The sequence below is a fragment of the Channa argus genome, chromosome 5 (genome assembly GCF_033026475.1).
Source record: "Channa argus isolate prfri chromosome 5, Channa argus male v1.0, whole genome shotgun sequence".
NCBI classification, from domain to species: domain Eukaryota; kingdom Metazoa; phylum Chordata; class Actinopteri; order Anabantiformes; family Channidae; genus Channa; species Channa argus.
In genome coordinates this window covers 8,898,485-8,910,999 of record NC_090201.1, presented here as the reverse complement: position 1 = coordinate 8,910,999, position 12,515 = coordinate 8,898,485, and the positions used below count along the sequence as shown (strand labels likewise).

The window sequence follows — 12,515 nt, the reverse complement described above, 5'->3', positions numbered from 1 at the left end:
AGGAATGAGATTTAGAAGTGAAATGATGGGCCCCTCACAAATCATCTTTGATCTTGTCGTGTATCTTCCTGGAAAGAATGAGGCTTTTGATATTTCTGCCACCTACCTGTTCACAGATAACCCCAGTCATAGTCACGGGGAAGGGACGGACGTTGCCACGGCCTAGGTTCTCACGTTTCCGTTGGTTACTGAAGAGCTTCAGTTCTCGCTTCTCCTCATCGTCCAAACTGTTACAATAACGCACCTGGACACACACAAACATGCTTCATTTTAACAAACATTTGTTTATGTCAATTAAATGAATTAAGCAGACAGAGATTTTAAGGTTGCAATCTGCATGTTTTTCTTTTTACCACTATATGATTATTATCTTGGACTTCTCCTAGTAGGGATAGGAAAAGCACATATGTGAGGGAGTTTTACGAACAATGGCTGCATTGTGTTTAACTGTCCCGGTTAGTCATGGCAGTTTGACAGTAAACCAAGATGTACAACTACAGGACCCTGACTGCCTGACTCTAAAGCAGTTATGTGCACTGTGCTTTATGTCATAACAGGAAATATGCTATTTTAGCCAATGACCTTCCCATTTGACTTTCCAGAGAAGGATGATTATTCTATCTGTATTTTATTACATTCATCATTTCCCATTCCCAGAAATGGAAATATTAAGGTCCTCTTTGTGCTGCAAGAATTAGGAGCAGAATGAGAGCTGCTGACCAATCAGAGCAAAGAGAGTAAGAATGTTGATGTCTGCTCCCTACATTGGTGGCTAGCTAAGCTAAAAACATTAAACTGATCTCAGACTAAATAATGAATGGAAAAAAAAAAGATCATTCCAAATATTACCAGGTTAGTCTAGTTATGGGACCGCTCATTTATAAGAATCCTAATATGTCAATTACTAAGGAGCTACAAACACCTAAACATCTCACTCTCTCACTTTTGCCCTTCAAAAAGACAAACAGACAAAAAGCCATTTTTCCTGTTTGTCTGCTACCTTCTCCCCTCCTATCTATTGCCCCAAAGGAGGGGAGGGAGAAAAGCCTAGATGGATGGATAGAGGTGGTGGTGGGGGAGGAAGCCAGTTTGTACTCTAACCTCATTGTCATGGGGTGGAAGCTGATGGAGCAGCTGTTTGATGCGATATTTCTCTCCTGGGCTGTTCACATAGGGCACCTTGTCCTCAGGCAGGGAGCTGTAGTAATGATGAACCTAAAGAAAAGAAAGAGATAAAGAAATAAGTGAGGTCAAGAATAACATAGAAACCTGCAATATGTACAATAAAAGACAAACCCAATACACAGCCAGCAATTACAGTATTTTTATTATTCATCCAGAGCTAGATTACTCTTTTTGATAGATCACTTCAGTGTTCTGTCCAAGAAATGTAACAAATAGAAGAAAAATATCCATGTCCAGCAAATGCTACGATGCTCCAAGGGATCATGGCACATTGCTTTCAAACAATGGGTTCTATTTCTATGATATCACTACTATGAGAAAGAAAGAAAAACAAATTTGAGAAGAATTTTAGCCCTATAGGGTTAATTATTACTTTGATTTATGGCCCATCAATGAGACCTAATGGAACCTCACCTCTCCATCTCGGCACATTGACATGGGAATGCATTACTGACCTCTCAAGCATACACGCACTAAAAACATGAGCGCGCACACAGACACACACACACACACACACACACACACACACACACACGTTTAAAACATGTGCAATGTAGCAGTGCATGAGTACATATAAATGTGTATGACAGCAAGATTAATGCTAATCTGGCCTTTCAAAATTGCTTTGCAGTACAGTGGCAGACAATGACTACTATTTCAGGGCTATTTATTGCAGTCTTTTTCTATTACACCGTGACAGGGGGCCGGGGGTATAACAGAGGTCAGGCAGTTATATATGGATGTGACTGGAAACTGGAATCAAATCACAAAAAGCCAAAAGGAAGATCTGAGAACAGTATTCAACAGTATTCAAACAAAAAGAGAAGAGAAGAAGGAAAGGTGTGAGAAAGTAAAGACACAAAGAACGAATTTGATCGATGCAGAAAGAGCATAAGTGAAAACCAAAACAAAACTGCAAAATGAGGACTTTAAGATGATCGATACCTGCTGACAAGGTTGTGTCAATCTTAATGACCTGTCTGTCTACTGAATGGATTTACTGACTAGAAGTCATCAGCTTTGTCCTTGGCAATAACATAGTGTGTGTCAACCTTAACAAACACACACACACACACCCCAACATATAAAAACCAATAACTTAATCATATGCCAGATCATATGTCTGGCAATATAAGACCTTATATGTATATATGTACAGTAGTAGCCTGTTACCCCTGCACTGCTTTTGCTGGCTACCAACAGTGTTGGCAAATGGTGTGGAATTTGAGTCCAGCAGCTCATAGCACTGTGTGTGTGTGTGTGTGTGTGTGTGTGTGTGTGTGTGTGTGTGTGTGTATGTATGTGTGTGTGTGTGTGTGTGTGTGTGTGTGTGTGTGTGTGTGTGTGTGTGTGTGTGTGTGTGTGTGTGTGTGTGTGTGTGTGTGTGGTGGGGGATCTATGGGTAGAGTACATGAAAGGCTGACTGTGGTCAAAGACTGGTAAATCACAGCATTGCATTGCACTTAAGGAGAAACAAGTACACACACACAGAGCTAATGATAAATTCCAGCAATAACAGGGTTACATTCTGGAGGTGAAAGGCACACTGCCCTGAGGAAAAGCTCTAAAGACAGACTCTCTCTCTCTGTCTCCCACACACACACACACAGTACAACATGAACCAAGAGAAAGCAGCTTGTGATAACTGTAACTGAAAGCCGACAAATGTATAGAAAAGGCAGATTTTAGAAACTTTGCAAAAAATTGTTTTTTTTAAAACTAAACCCAATGATAGGACTTTACAACCAAGTGACCGGAGTGACTGCTTCCCACAGCTGGTTTATATTGCTGTTAATGGCCAGACAGCCAGAAGAAAAGACACTGCCGGGCACCAGGCCTGACATTCTCTGAACAAGCCACTTTACAGTGGTTAGTGGACACAGATATTATATTGTTGAGAAAACACTGGTAGTAACAGCCAAACATGGTGGGAAGCATGGTGTTTTCATAGTGAAGAGAGTGGGTTTAATGGCTGTGTTTTCATTCTTTGGCCTCTTTTCTTCTCACGTCTTTGTGTGGGTGCATGAAATTCAGCTAGTCTAGGGAACAAAGTCATTGCATTTGAAAGTTTAAAGGGCCTGAAAAAATGTTTCCGTACTTTGCTTGTTTCTTATCATGCATCTTTGTACAGTTTGCCTCTTGCAAGCTTTCTCCAGCCATCGTCTGTAATCACGAGTAACAAGCTAACGCTTCTGTGAGAATCCATTCATCTGGATCACAAACTTTGATTGAGATAAGTGACCCTGTCTAGAGTTTGAAAATCCAGAAGGAGCTTAGAGTAGAAGAGGAGCTGGAGAACATACATGGAGAACATGGTAGGAGATGAGGGACATCTGGACTACTTCGCTGAAACTGCAGCTCCTGTCAGTGAACTTTGTATAAGCAGCAAATAATGATGTTAGTATGGTAACGTTTACTAACTAAGTCTACACAACCTCATGGTGGAAGCATTGAGAGGTGAATAGCTTTTGTCCCACAAAGGCTCAGGGATGAACCGTGTGCCTACTCAGTTCTCCTTCAGGAACCATGACCGTCTATACAGACTTGTCAAACCATCGCTTCACTGCTGAGCCACTGACATTTCCATTCCTTCAACTACGTTAGCAACACATTTTTTTGCTTTAGTGTTGTGTAAAAGTCTCTTTTATTAACTTTATTTTTTATCTCTCATTCCCAGCTGCCAACTGTAATCAGGTCAGATAGGGGCTTAGTGGTTTTCATAGTCCTTGAACCAAGAACAGAGGAATCGAATTCACAGAGATACATTACTGAAGTGGTCAAACTAGCTTTAGGTTCTTAACAGACTGATGCTATGTTGTTTGAATGTTGATTTATTCAAATCCAAATGTGGGTGCATGTCAGAACTTAGAAATATCTGTACTTTGCATGGATAGCCTTGAACTGAATTTCTATTCAAATATTCCACATGTGAGCCGTCCGTAAAGCATACTTCATGTTCAAATGTAAATTAAGATCAGATCTTGTTGGAGGTTGAACACAGTCTGCACATTAGACTGCGGCGCTTGCTATTTGATGATAAAAAAAGAAAACGCCAGTTACAGACCATTGCTGAATAAGATTCTTGGCCTTGACGTCTGTAACTTGGCAACATTCAAGAATTTTGTTTGAGAAAGATGGAGAGAAGAGAGCAAGAAGACACAGCGGGGGAGAGAATATTGGCAGGCCCTCCTGCACACTGCAGGTCAATAACATCTGCAGCACACTCAGTAATGGCTTTGGGTTTGGTGATAGAGATTGATGTCACATTATTGCGTCGACATTTTAGCGACTGTTGACAGAAATACAAACACATGCAGAGTTTCACAGTCCCAACTATGAGTTATTCTTCATAATCCATCACATATACTGTATCTGAGTTGATGCAGCAGCCTTACTCAGAAATATCTTGTTACCCAGTTGTGACTTTACACCACTGCTGCCCAAATACTAGTACTGTAGACTCATACACAACACTGGCTCCCTAAGGGGAAGCCTAAACCCCCAGTTTAGATCCTGGAGATTAGCGTTCTCTCTCTCTATTCACACTGTCTTTACTTCAGAGGAAAGGTGACCATTGAAAAGCCCCTCATCAGCTGTACATCCACTTCTCAATGAGGTCACGCAACATGTTTCCACTGCTTGAATAACCTAAACATCAGTTTGGAAAAATAGAAATTGTTGCAGTTACGGACACTATGTTTAGCAGCTATGGTTTCATGTTGGCTGTTCTATATATTGTTAAATGTCAGAATTTCTCCACCAGGGCTGATTGTTTTGGTTCATGTTTATGGTCAAAAAGCAAAAGGAGCTACAGTTTTGTTTTACGATTGTTCTGTTGCTGCACCTCACGGCCCTGTTTTCATTATAGCCCGACTCTTCTGAGTTCATACCACCACTGGAAGAGAACCTAATTGACTTTGGGGCCAGACGTGTGACCCTGGAGGGGGATGAAAAATAGCTGTGCTCAGTCCTCTGAGGTGAAAACACGGGGCTCTGCCAGCAATGTATTGAACAGTTCATTGCTTTCAGCTCATCAACAAAATCAAACCAGCCTCCATAAACACTGCTATTGTCCTGTAAAACTGGAAACCTCCCAACACCTACGGTTTAGCGGAGTATTGTATAAGCAGATTTTTTATAACAAGCTAAGCCTATAAAACCTACTGCAAACAAGTTTGCAGGCAGAATGATTTGGAGATTAATTTGACAGCTGTAGCCACATAATCCATATCCATTAGCCTGTAAAAGGCACAGTCAGCATAACGGGTGAGCCATCATATAGTGAGATGCAAGTCTAAGTGAACACTTATGAAATATTGACATCAGGTGTAACACTATACACTGAGTTGAAATTTTAATTGGGTTTACACTATATTATAATAAAATGTATATAAATGTGACATGTTTTATAACAAAATCCTGTCTCTGTGTATCAATTAAATCCTTCTTCCCTAGTGTCTGGTCTTTCATCCAAAGAAATGATTAATCAGCTTCTACAATGACATTTTCCTTGATTTATAAAAAGGAAATTCCGTAACTTTTATTTTTTATACACGCTCTGACTCTCACTGTCATTTGACATTATTAAGAGCCACAAATTGCCTGTGTAGTCTGTTCTTAAGAAACAGCAATTTGTGTTGGCGCATCCATAAAAGTGAACTAGTCAACTGCCTAGCTTGGTACTTTGGGAGGAGCTGCAAAATGTGGGTACAAGTATTAAAAACAAAAAACAAAAGAATTGCTGAGGAAGTGGTCAATCAGGCCACATCTGCAGCTGCTTCTCTCTCTCCAATATTTCCATAATCCATTTATTTGACATCCCACCACAATATCATTATTGACAGCCACATATTGATTTTCTATTTTTTTCTTATACTACACAGTGCTGTGATTTACACAGCCACCCTGTCTCTCTGTTCCTCTCTCCACACACGCTTGCGCACACACACACACACACACACACACACACACACACACACACACACACACACACACACACACACACACACACACACACACACACACACACACACACACACACACACACACATTTAAAAAGCTGTCCCTGGGAACTCTGTCAGTCACAGTAATTCTTCAAATAAGTTAGCAAACTTGTAAGGAGCCAGCTGATAAGCTAAATTAAAGTTAGAATATAGCTAAGATTTGAGATTAGACCACGACACTTCGCTGCTGGTAATTATTGACTAGTGCATGTGATATGCACAAAAAGACATGATGTAACTATAGGACAAATTTACATTGGTATTAACTGATTTTAAAATAGCTCCCCTGTTATAACACGATGTGAAGAATTTACATTCAGTTTACTGGAGTTGATTTGTATATATTTAGTGAAATGACTGCATACTGGGGAGGCACGAGGCAAATGGAGGGGCGATATAATTGTTTTTCACCTAGAGCAGCAGAACTGCATGCATGGGCCCTGGCAACAATTAATGCTTTCTCAGAATAGTACAACTCTGTGGGCTTAAACACCTAAATTTCTCCATATTTCTGTATTGTGCCATTTCAAATTTGCACAGTTAACATTACTGGTGTGTTTTGCAGCTTTTGTGGCACACAAACTAGATCTTCCTAAGTATCGCCAAGATGGTGAATGTGGTATCAGCAGTTAGGTATGATTGAGAACAGCTGGTGAAACTACACAGGAAAAGACAATTGACACAGACCTCATTGGTGTATATTGGTTGAGACCCAGCGTAAATGTTTTACAGATTATTGTAAAGTGGAACATATACCTGTTCAGGTTTGAGTCCTGGTGGTACCCAGGCATACTCCTCCAGTGCACACCCAGAGTCGTCATCTGAAGTAGAGTTCCTCTGAAAGTCGTACATTAGCTTGGTGACTGTCTTCTCCATCTCTACAGGCATGGTTGTCACTGCATGCTCCTCACGACGACACTTACAGTGCACACAGATCTTCCTACCACAGACAAACAGAGACAGCAAACATTAATAAAGCCAATGTTGTAGAGAAAATCAATCATTTATGTTCAACAAGCTCATATTAATATAATATTCAAAGGAATAAGAGCCACAGATTAAAAATGAAAGTAATGCTTATTTGAATGTAAATTATGGTGCTGAAAAATGTGATTTGTGGTTTGAAAACAAGCTTTCAGTTTAATAAATCATTGTGTAAATAGAAAGTTGGGGTAACAGTGTTTCAACAGACATTAGTTGTCATACTGCATTTGCTATTTGGACCTTTGGAGGCCTATCTTTAAAAACAGCCAAACTGAAAAAAAAAGAAGCCAAAATGCCTTTTCCCCTTTAAACAGTGACCTATAGACATCTTGTAAAAAAAGGAAATGGTTTGGTTAAAAGCATAATGAAGCCTTGTTAAAATTCTGTAAACCCTGTTAACTTTTGTTCTAAACCGCTTCAGGCTGGTGCATGGTTGCAGACCATCTACTCATAAGGGATTTAAACTTCACACAGTTCAAAAGGTCAAGGCTTCCTGTGGCAGATCTCACAGTACCACAACAGTCCACTGAGGTATCGAGTATGAAGATATAATCACAAACAGACTATGGAAATTTGCAGAATACAGACAGTGATGTAAAGCATGGAAAAAAGCATGGTACAAACAAGAATCAGCACACACAGTTGCCATTGTACAAGGTTAGCCAGAAACACAAGCAGATGCTTAGCCAGGACAGTGCTACGGTCTCATTAGACAAGCAGACCCACCCAGCTATGAAATGGAAAGTGTCCATGTGTGAGTTTCCAAAGAAATGATGTTTGGGAGATTTTGAATAACACTCCCCCTCAATGCTCTTTCATCTTTACTGGTGTCCAGAGAGTAATAAAGAGAGTTGTTATATTTCAGAGATTCAAACAACTATTCTGGAGTGTGTTCTTACAAAATATTGGGATTAAAAGCCAATGATTACTTCTCAGTGAATGACAAAGAACTTCCCTGATCCTTGACATTTTTAAGACCCCATAAGATGAGGAAACTCTGGGTGGCCAGAAGGTCGGATTCCACCAAACCTTGCTGCCCCTCAGGCAGCCAAACCTCAAAGACAATCCCATTACCTTCCTAGAGGGATGTGAACCTGTCTGACAGACAGCCCCACAGAGGAGCTTAAGGACACTGTCTGACAGACTGACAGCTTGGTGGGCTGAGGATCTATTAGTGTGGTGCTTAGAGCACAGACAGCACAGAGTGGGTGCCCAGCCAAACCTTACCTTGTCTTGTCTTTTTTCCCCAGTGAAGCAGTTCTTGTCCAAAGACTGAGTCTTTGCAAGCAAAGCATTTCAGTTTATTTGGATTTCTGTGACAGACTGGATTTTGGAAATACTCAAACTGTTTGTTGATCTCCAAGTAAAACATCCTGACATGCCACGACTGGCCACATGACATGTAATCTTGAAAAAGGGCCATTTGTGAAGTAGTGTAACATATAATGTGAAGTTGGCCATCAGTAATACACACAGTCAAAGACCCAAAGCAGGAGGTTAACGTGTGTTTAAATGACTGAAGTAAGTAAAAAGCCCCAGTTTCGAAAATCTGTGTAGACAGATTTTTGAAATGTATGTCAGTGTAACATACAACCACCATAGATGTCCATAAAGGACATCTATTCTGGGTTCCAACAGGAAGACTCCCATCATTTTGGTCAATCAGAACAGATTGGGCTTAGGGTGGGAGTTCCTGAAGACACAGGAGCTGAAATTAACCATTTTGCTTACTTGACCAGATGCATTGAGACCCTATATAAGATAAATAAGCACTTTTTTGAAGTAAAAGTCTAAAACCCCTGCTTGGGGATAAACAGAAGGGCCACCTACTAGCTTCACAAACTACCTACATAAATATTGACAAAACATAAGGAGTGGCCAGATCCCTTCCATGAATACTGATGGGTATGATAAGTGGAGCAGCAATACAGCTCAGACAGACAAAGTCATCAATTAGCTGTCCGGCACAGTGACTTGGTTAAGGGCAAAACCCTGCCCCAGCCACATGACACTATAGCCAGTGCCAAACCAGCTTGCCTCATTAAAGCGCGGCACTTTCACCATCATTACAAATTTAAGGCTGATTAAGTGGATGACACACACTCAGAGGTCCATGCATCCACAAGAACACTCAGTTGGGGGAGGGTGGTGGTTGAAAGTGAAGACACTTTGGTGGTCAGCAGTTATTTCTGCCTTGGGCTGAGGAGGGACTCTTAGAGATAACAGCATACAAACAAGCACAAGGAGCAGAGTGGGCCTGAAGGAAAACGTTACACACAACATTCCTTTTGAGAAGACACACAGCAGTGTCCCTGCCCCTCACCTGGCCCATTACAGGCTCTTTAGAGGTAAACTTGGAGACAGGGAGACATGCAACCTTTGGATCAATGTGCTGCTCTCACCCACTCTCAGTCCAGATGTGTGATCATGACTTTCCTCCAGCAAACATCCTGATTTCCCCACATCAGCACTGGCAGAGATACTGAAAGCCTTGAGGGGCCTGTTGCTCCTTCCCTCCCCTACCCCCCCTTATGATTTACAACACACTTCATGCACATGCCTGGGATTTCCCCTCCACCGAAACCTAATCCCAGAGCTTCCCATAGTAATCTACATGATTTCAATTAGGAAAGATTTGGGGACTTTGGTAATACAAGTCAAGTACATCACGGATGCCTCATAAATGACTGCGAGGTAAAAAGAATAAAGTTGAAAGGCTTGTTCTTTAGTTAAACATGACTGGCCTTTCATCCCCTGGGACATGTAAATGCTGACAGACAGTACCATTGGCCCATTGGAGTATAAGGTTGTTTAAGACCTGGGGGGTATGCTGTTGAACAGTAATCCCTCTAACCATGATGTCAGCGGACAATGATTCACCATTTCAAGTTAATTATCATCTTTGTAGACTTGTAACCCAGGTAACGGTTGGTTATAATACAAACCTAGGATCTGACAGTTCCCTCTGATAGTTGCATAGACCGTTTCAGGCCAGTGCTCAAGGAATTCCAGTAGGCCTGGCCTCAAATTTGCCCTAAAAAAGCAACTTTAAAACACTGTTAAAAATGTTCCCATGGTAATAAACGCACTTTGAAGCAAAGTAAATGTTGACTCACAAAAATGACCTTAGCAAGGCAATAAATAAACAGGGCTAGGGCACTAATCCTAAAGCCCAAGACATAGTTTCTTTATTTGCTTCCCCGATGTTGATTTCAGCACCACTACATGCAGGTCAGGATGGACTTTCTATGGACATCTGCATGCAGACCAAAAATTTGTCTACACGGACTGTCAGTGCCAGGAAAATAAACTAAACACTTGTTTCATCCATCCAAAGTATGTAATGTTTATTGTAACATCCTTGACACCTTTCATTCGAAACAGTTGCACATGCTGCTGAACTTTTATTGTTTCGTGTATTCAGTCTTTTTGTAAAGAAAAGAAAAAGTAAAGTCTTTTTGTTACTACTCTCCAGAGTTGCCACAGTTTTGTTTTGCACGTATGGAAAGTGTCAGTATCTCCAATTGCAGTATGAACAAAAATGTGTGCATGTCTGTAGTGTGGGTGTGGCTCTATCAAGGGCAAATAGCTACTGTAAACTGGTCTTAAAAGAGCAGTCACACATACAGATTCAAAAAGCTGGGACTATAATGGACTCATGAGAGGCCAGACACATCCAGCTGCTTTGTGTGACTATGTGTGAAGGAACCAAAACTCTAAGGTTAGGGTTTAAGAGACTCAAAAAAATTTTAGAAAACCATCTGATTCAACTGGAACCAAAAGCCAGCTGTAAAAGTACAGCCTTGCACAGTTTGAAGCACAAGTCTCATTCCACTCTCATTCTTGAGCAGCTCCCAAAACCGCTGCAGCTTTTCCATGGCATCACTCTAGATGGTCAGATTAAAACCCCATCTTTAAATGGCAGCTCTGCACACAAGCAAAATCGTTGGATGACAAGAGAAGAGAGCACAGAAGAGAGAACAGCTGGGTGCAGACTGCAGCCAAGTCTTGTCTTCTTCTTTCCTGCCACTGCTTTTGTTTTCTCTGGCAAATGTGGGGGGGTGGGGGGGGGAGGGGGACAGACTCCTTTCTCTTCAGCAGCCTTTTGTTTAGTGAATGCAACATTTCCGCTCAGTGTTTTTGAAGCTCTTGAAAATTTGGAGTGCCTCAACAAATGACCCCATTCCCCCAAATTACTCATACAAGTTTTAGTGGCTAGAATAGGCTCCATGTCACCTTCAGAGCCGTTAGGACTTAAAAGAAGTTAATCCCAGTAAAACATGACTGGAGGTGTTCTCGACAAAAATCAGGCTTGACAAAGACGTTTTCCATTAGCAGCCAATTAGTGAGAGCCAGATGCAAAGCGTTCCACAGGACAGATATTAGGCCTGTATCAACCTGTCATAACAAATTACAAAGGGCACAAGTTCTCTCTTTTTAACAAGGATCTGCTCCTTTGGCCTTGAAAAGATGATTAATCTTCTACCAAAATGGACAACAACATGTAGGTCACACAAGTTTGTATTTCAACAAAAATACGAAAACTATTTGTTAGCATTTGTTAACAATGACTGCTCCCACAAGTTCCTAAAGGGACACGTGGTTAATTTCACACATAAACTTTACTTCACTCATCACAAGGAGCACTAGACACATGGAAACATGCACATAATGTTGTTTAGTGTCTTCTATGGCACCAGATGGAACTTTCAAAACCTTGATGATATTATGGATTGAAATGATGGGTGCTCTAAATGCCATTGTGGGAAAATGTAGCATCTTGTATTTTCAAAGTTTTAAAGTTTGACAGGGGATTAAAATGCATTATGTCTGGGCTACTTTTACCTTTATCTTTTTCTTAATTGTCTCACAGTCGCTGGAGTACTATGATAATACACCTAAGGCTCATGGAAAATGTAGGTGTTAAACATAATCACGGTTTTATCTCTACCGAATTACATCCAGTACATTAATTCCCCTATTCTCTCTCACTCTCTAGGACTTGAACGGCACATGCTTTGTGTGGGAAGTGGGCAGAAGCAAAAATAAAGATAACTTAGGATGAGGAAGCCTCAGCCACACAAAACTTAAAACTGGATCCCATCACTTATTGTACTTATCCAGTGTTGACTTGTTTCATAAGTTGCCACTTCTTTGGATGAGAACAGTGAAGTCATGGAAGACACAGGCTTCCAAGACAGCATTAGTACAGACTGTCTACTGGCTTATAATATAATTTAGGAGAAACTATCTCCTAACACTTTTCCAGAAGCATCTGGGATTCCAGAAATGGTGTTTAGGCTCCTGTCACTTCAGTTAATATTGGGAGCTTCTCTCAGACAG

General features: G+C 40.9%; 1 protein-coding gene across 2 annotated transcripts in view; it reads right to left on the bottom strand.

Moving 5' to 3' along the window:
- The window catches only part of prickle2b (prickle homolog 2b), an 83,333-nt gene that overhangs the window by 7,508 nt on the left and 63,310 nt on the right, over positions 1 to 12,515 (bottom strand). For both annotated transcript variants that reach the window (XM_067505301.1, XM_067505302.1), the window contains 3 exons: positions 6,945 to 7,128; positions 1,102 to 1,215; positions 107 to 244 (listed from right to left, as the gene is read on the bottom strand). In XM_067505301.1, coding sequence (XP_067361402.1) covers positions 107 to 244; positions 1,102 to 1,215; positions 6,945 to 7,128 — 436 coding nt within the window. The remainder of the gene's footprint in view (positions 1 to 106; positions 245 to 1,101; positions 1,216 to 6,944; positions 7,129 to 12,515) is intronic.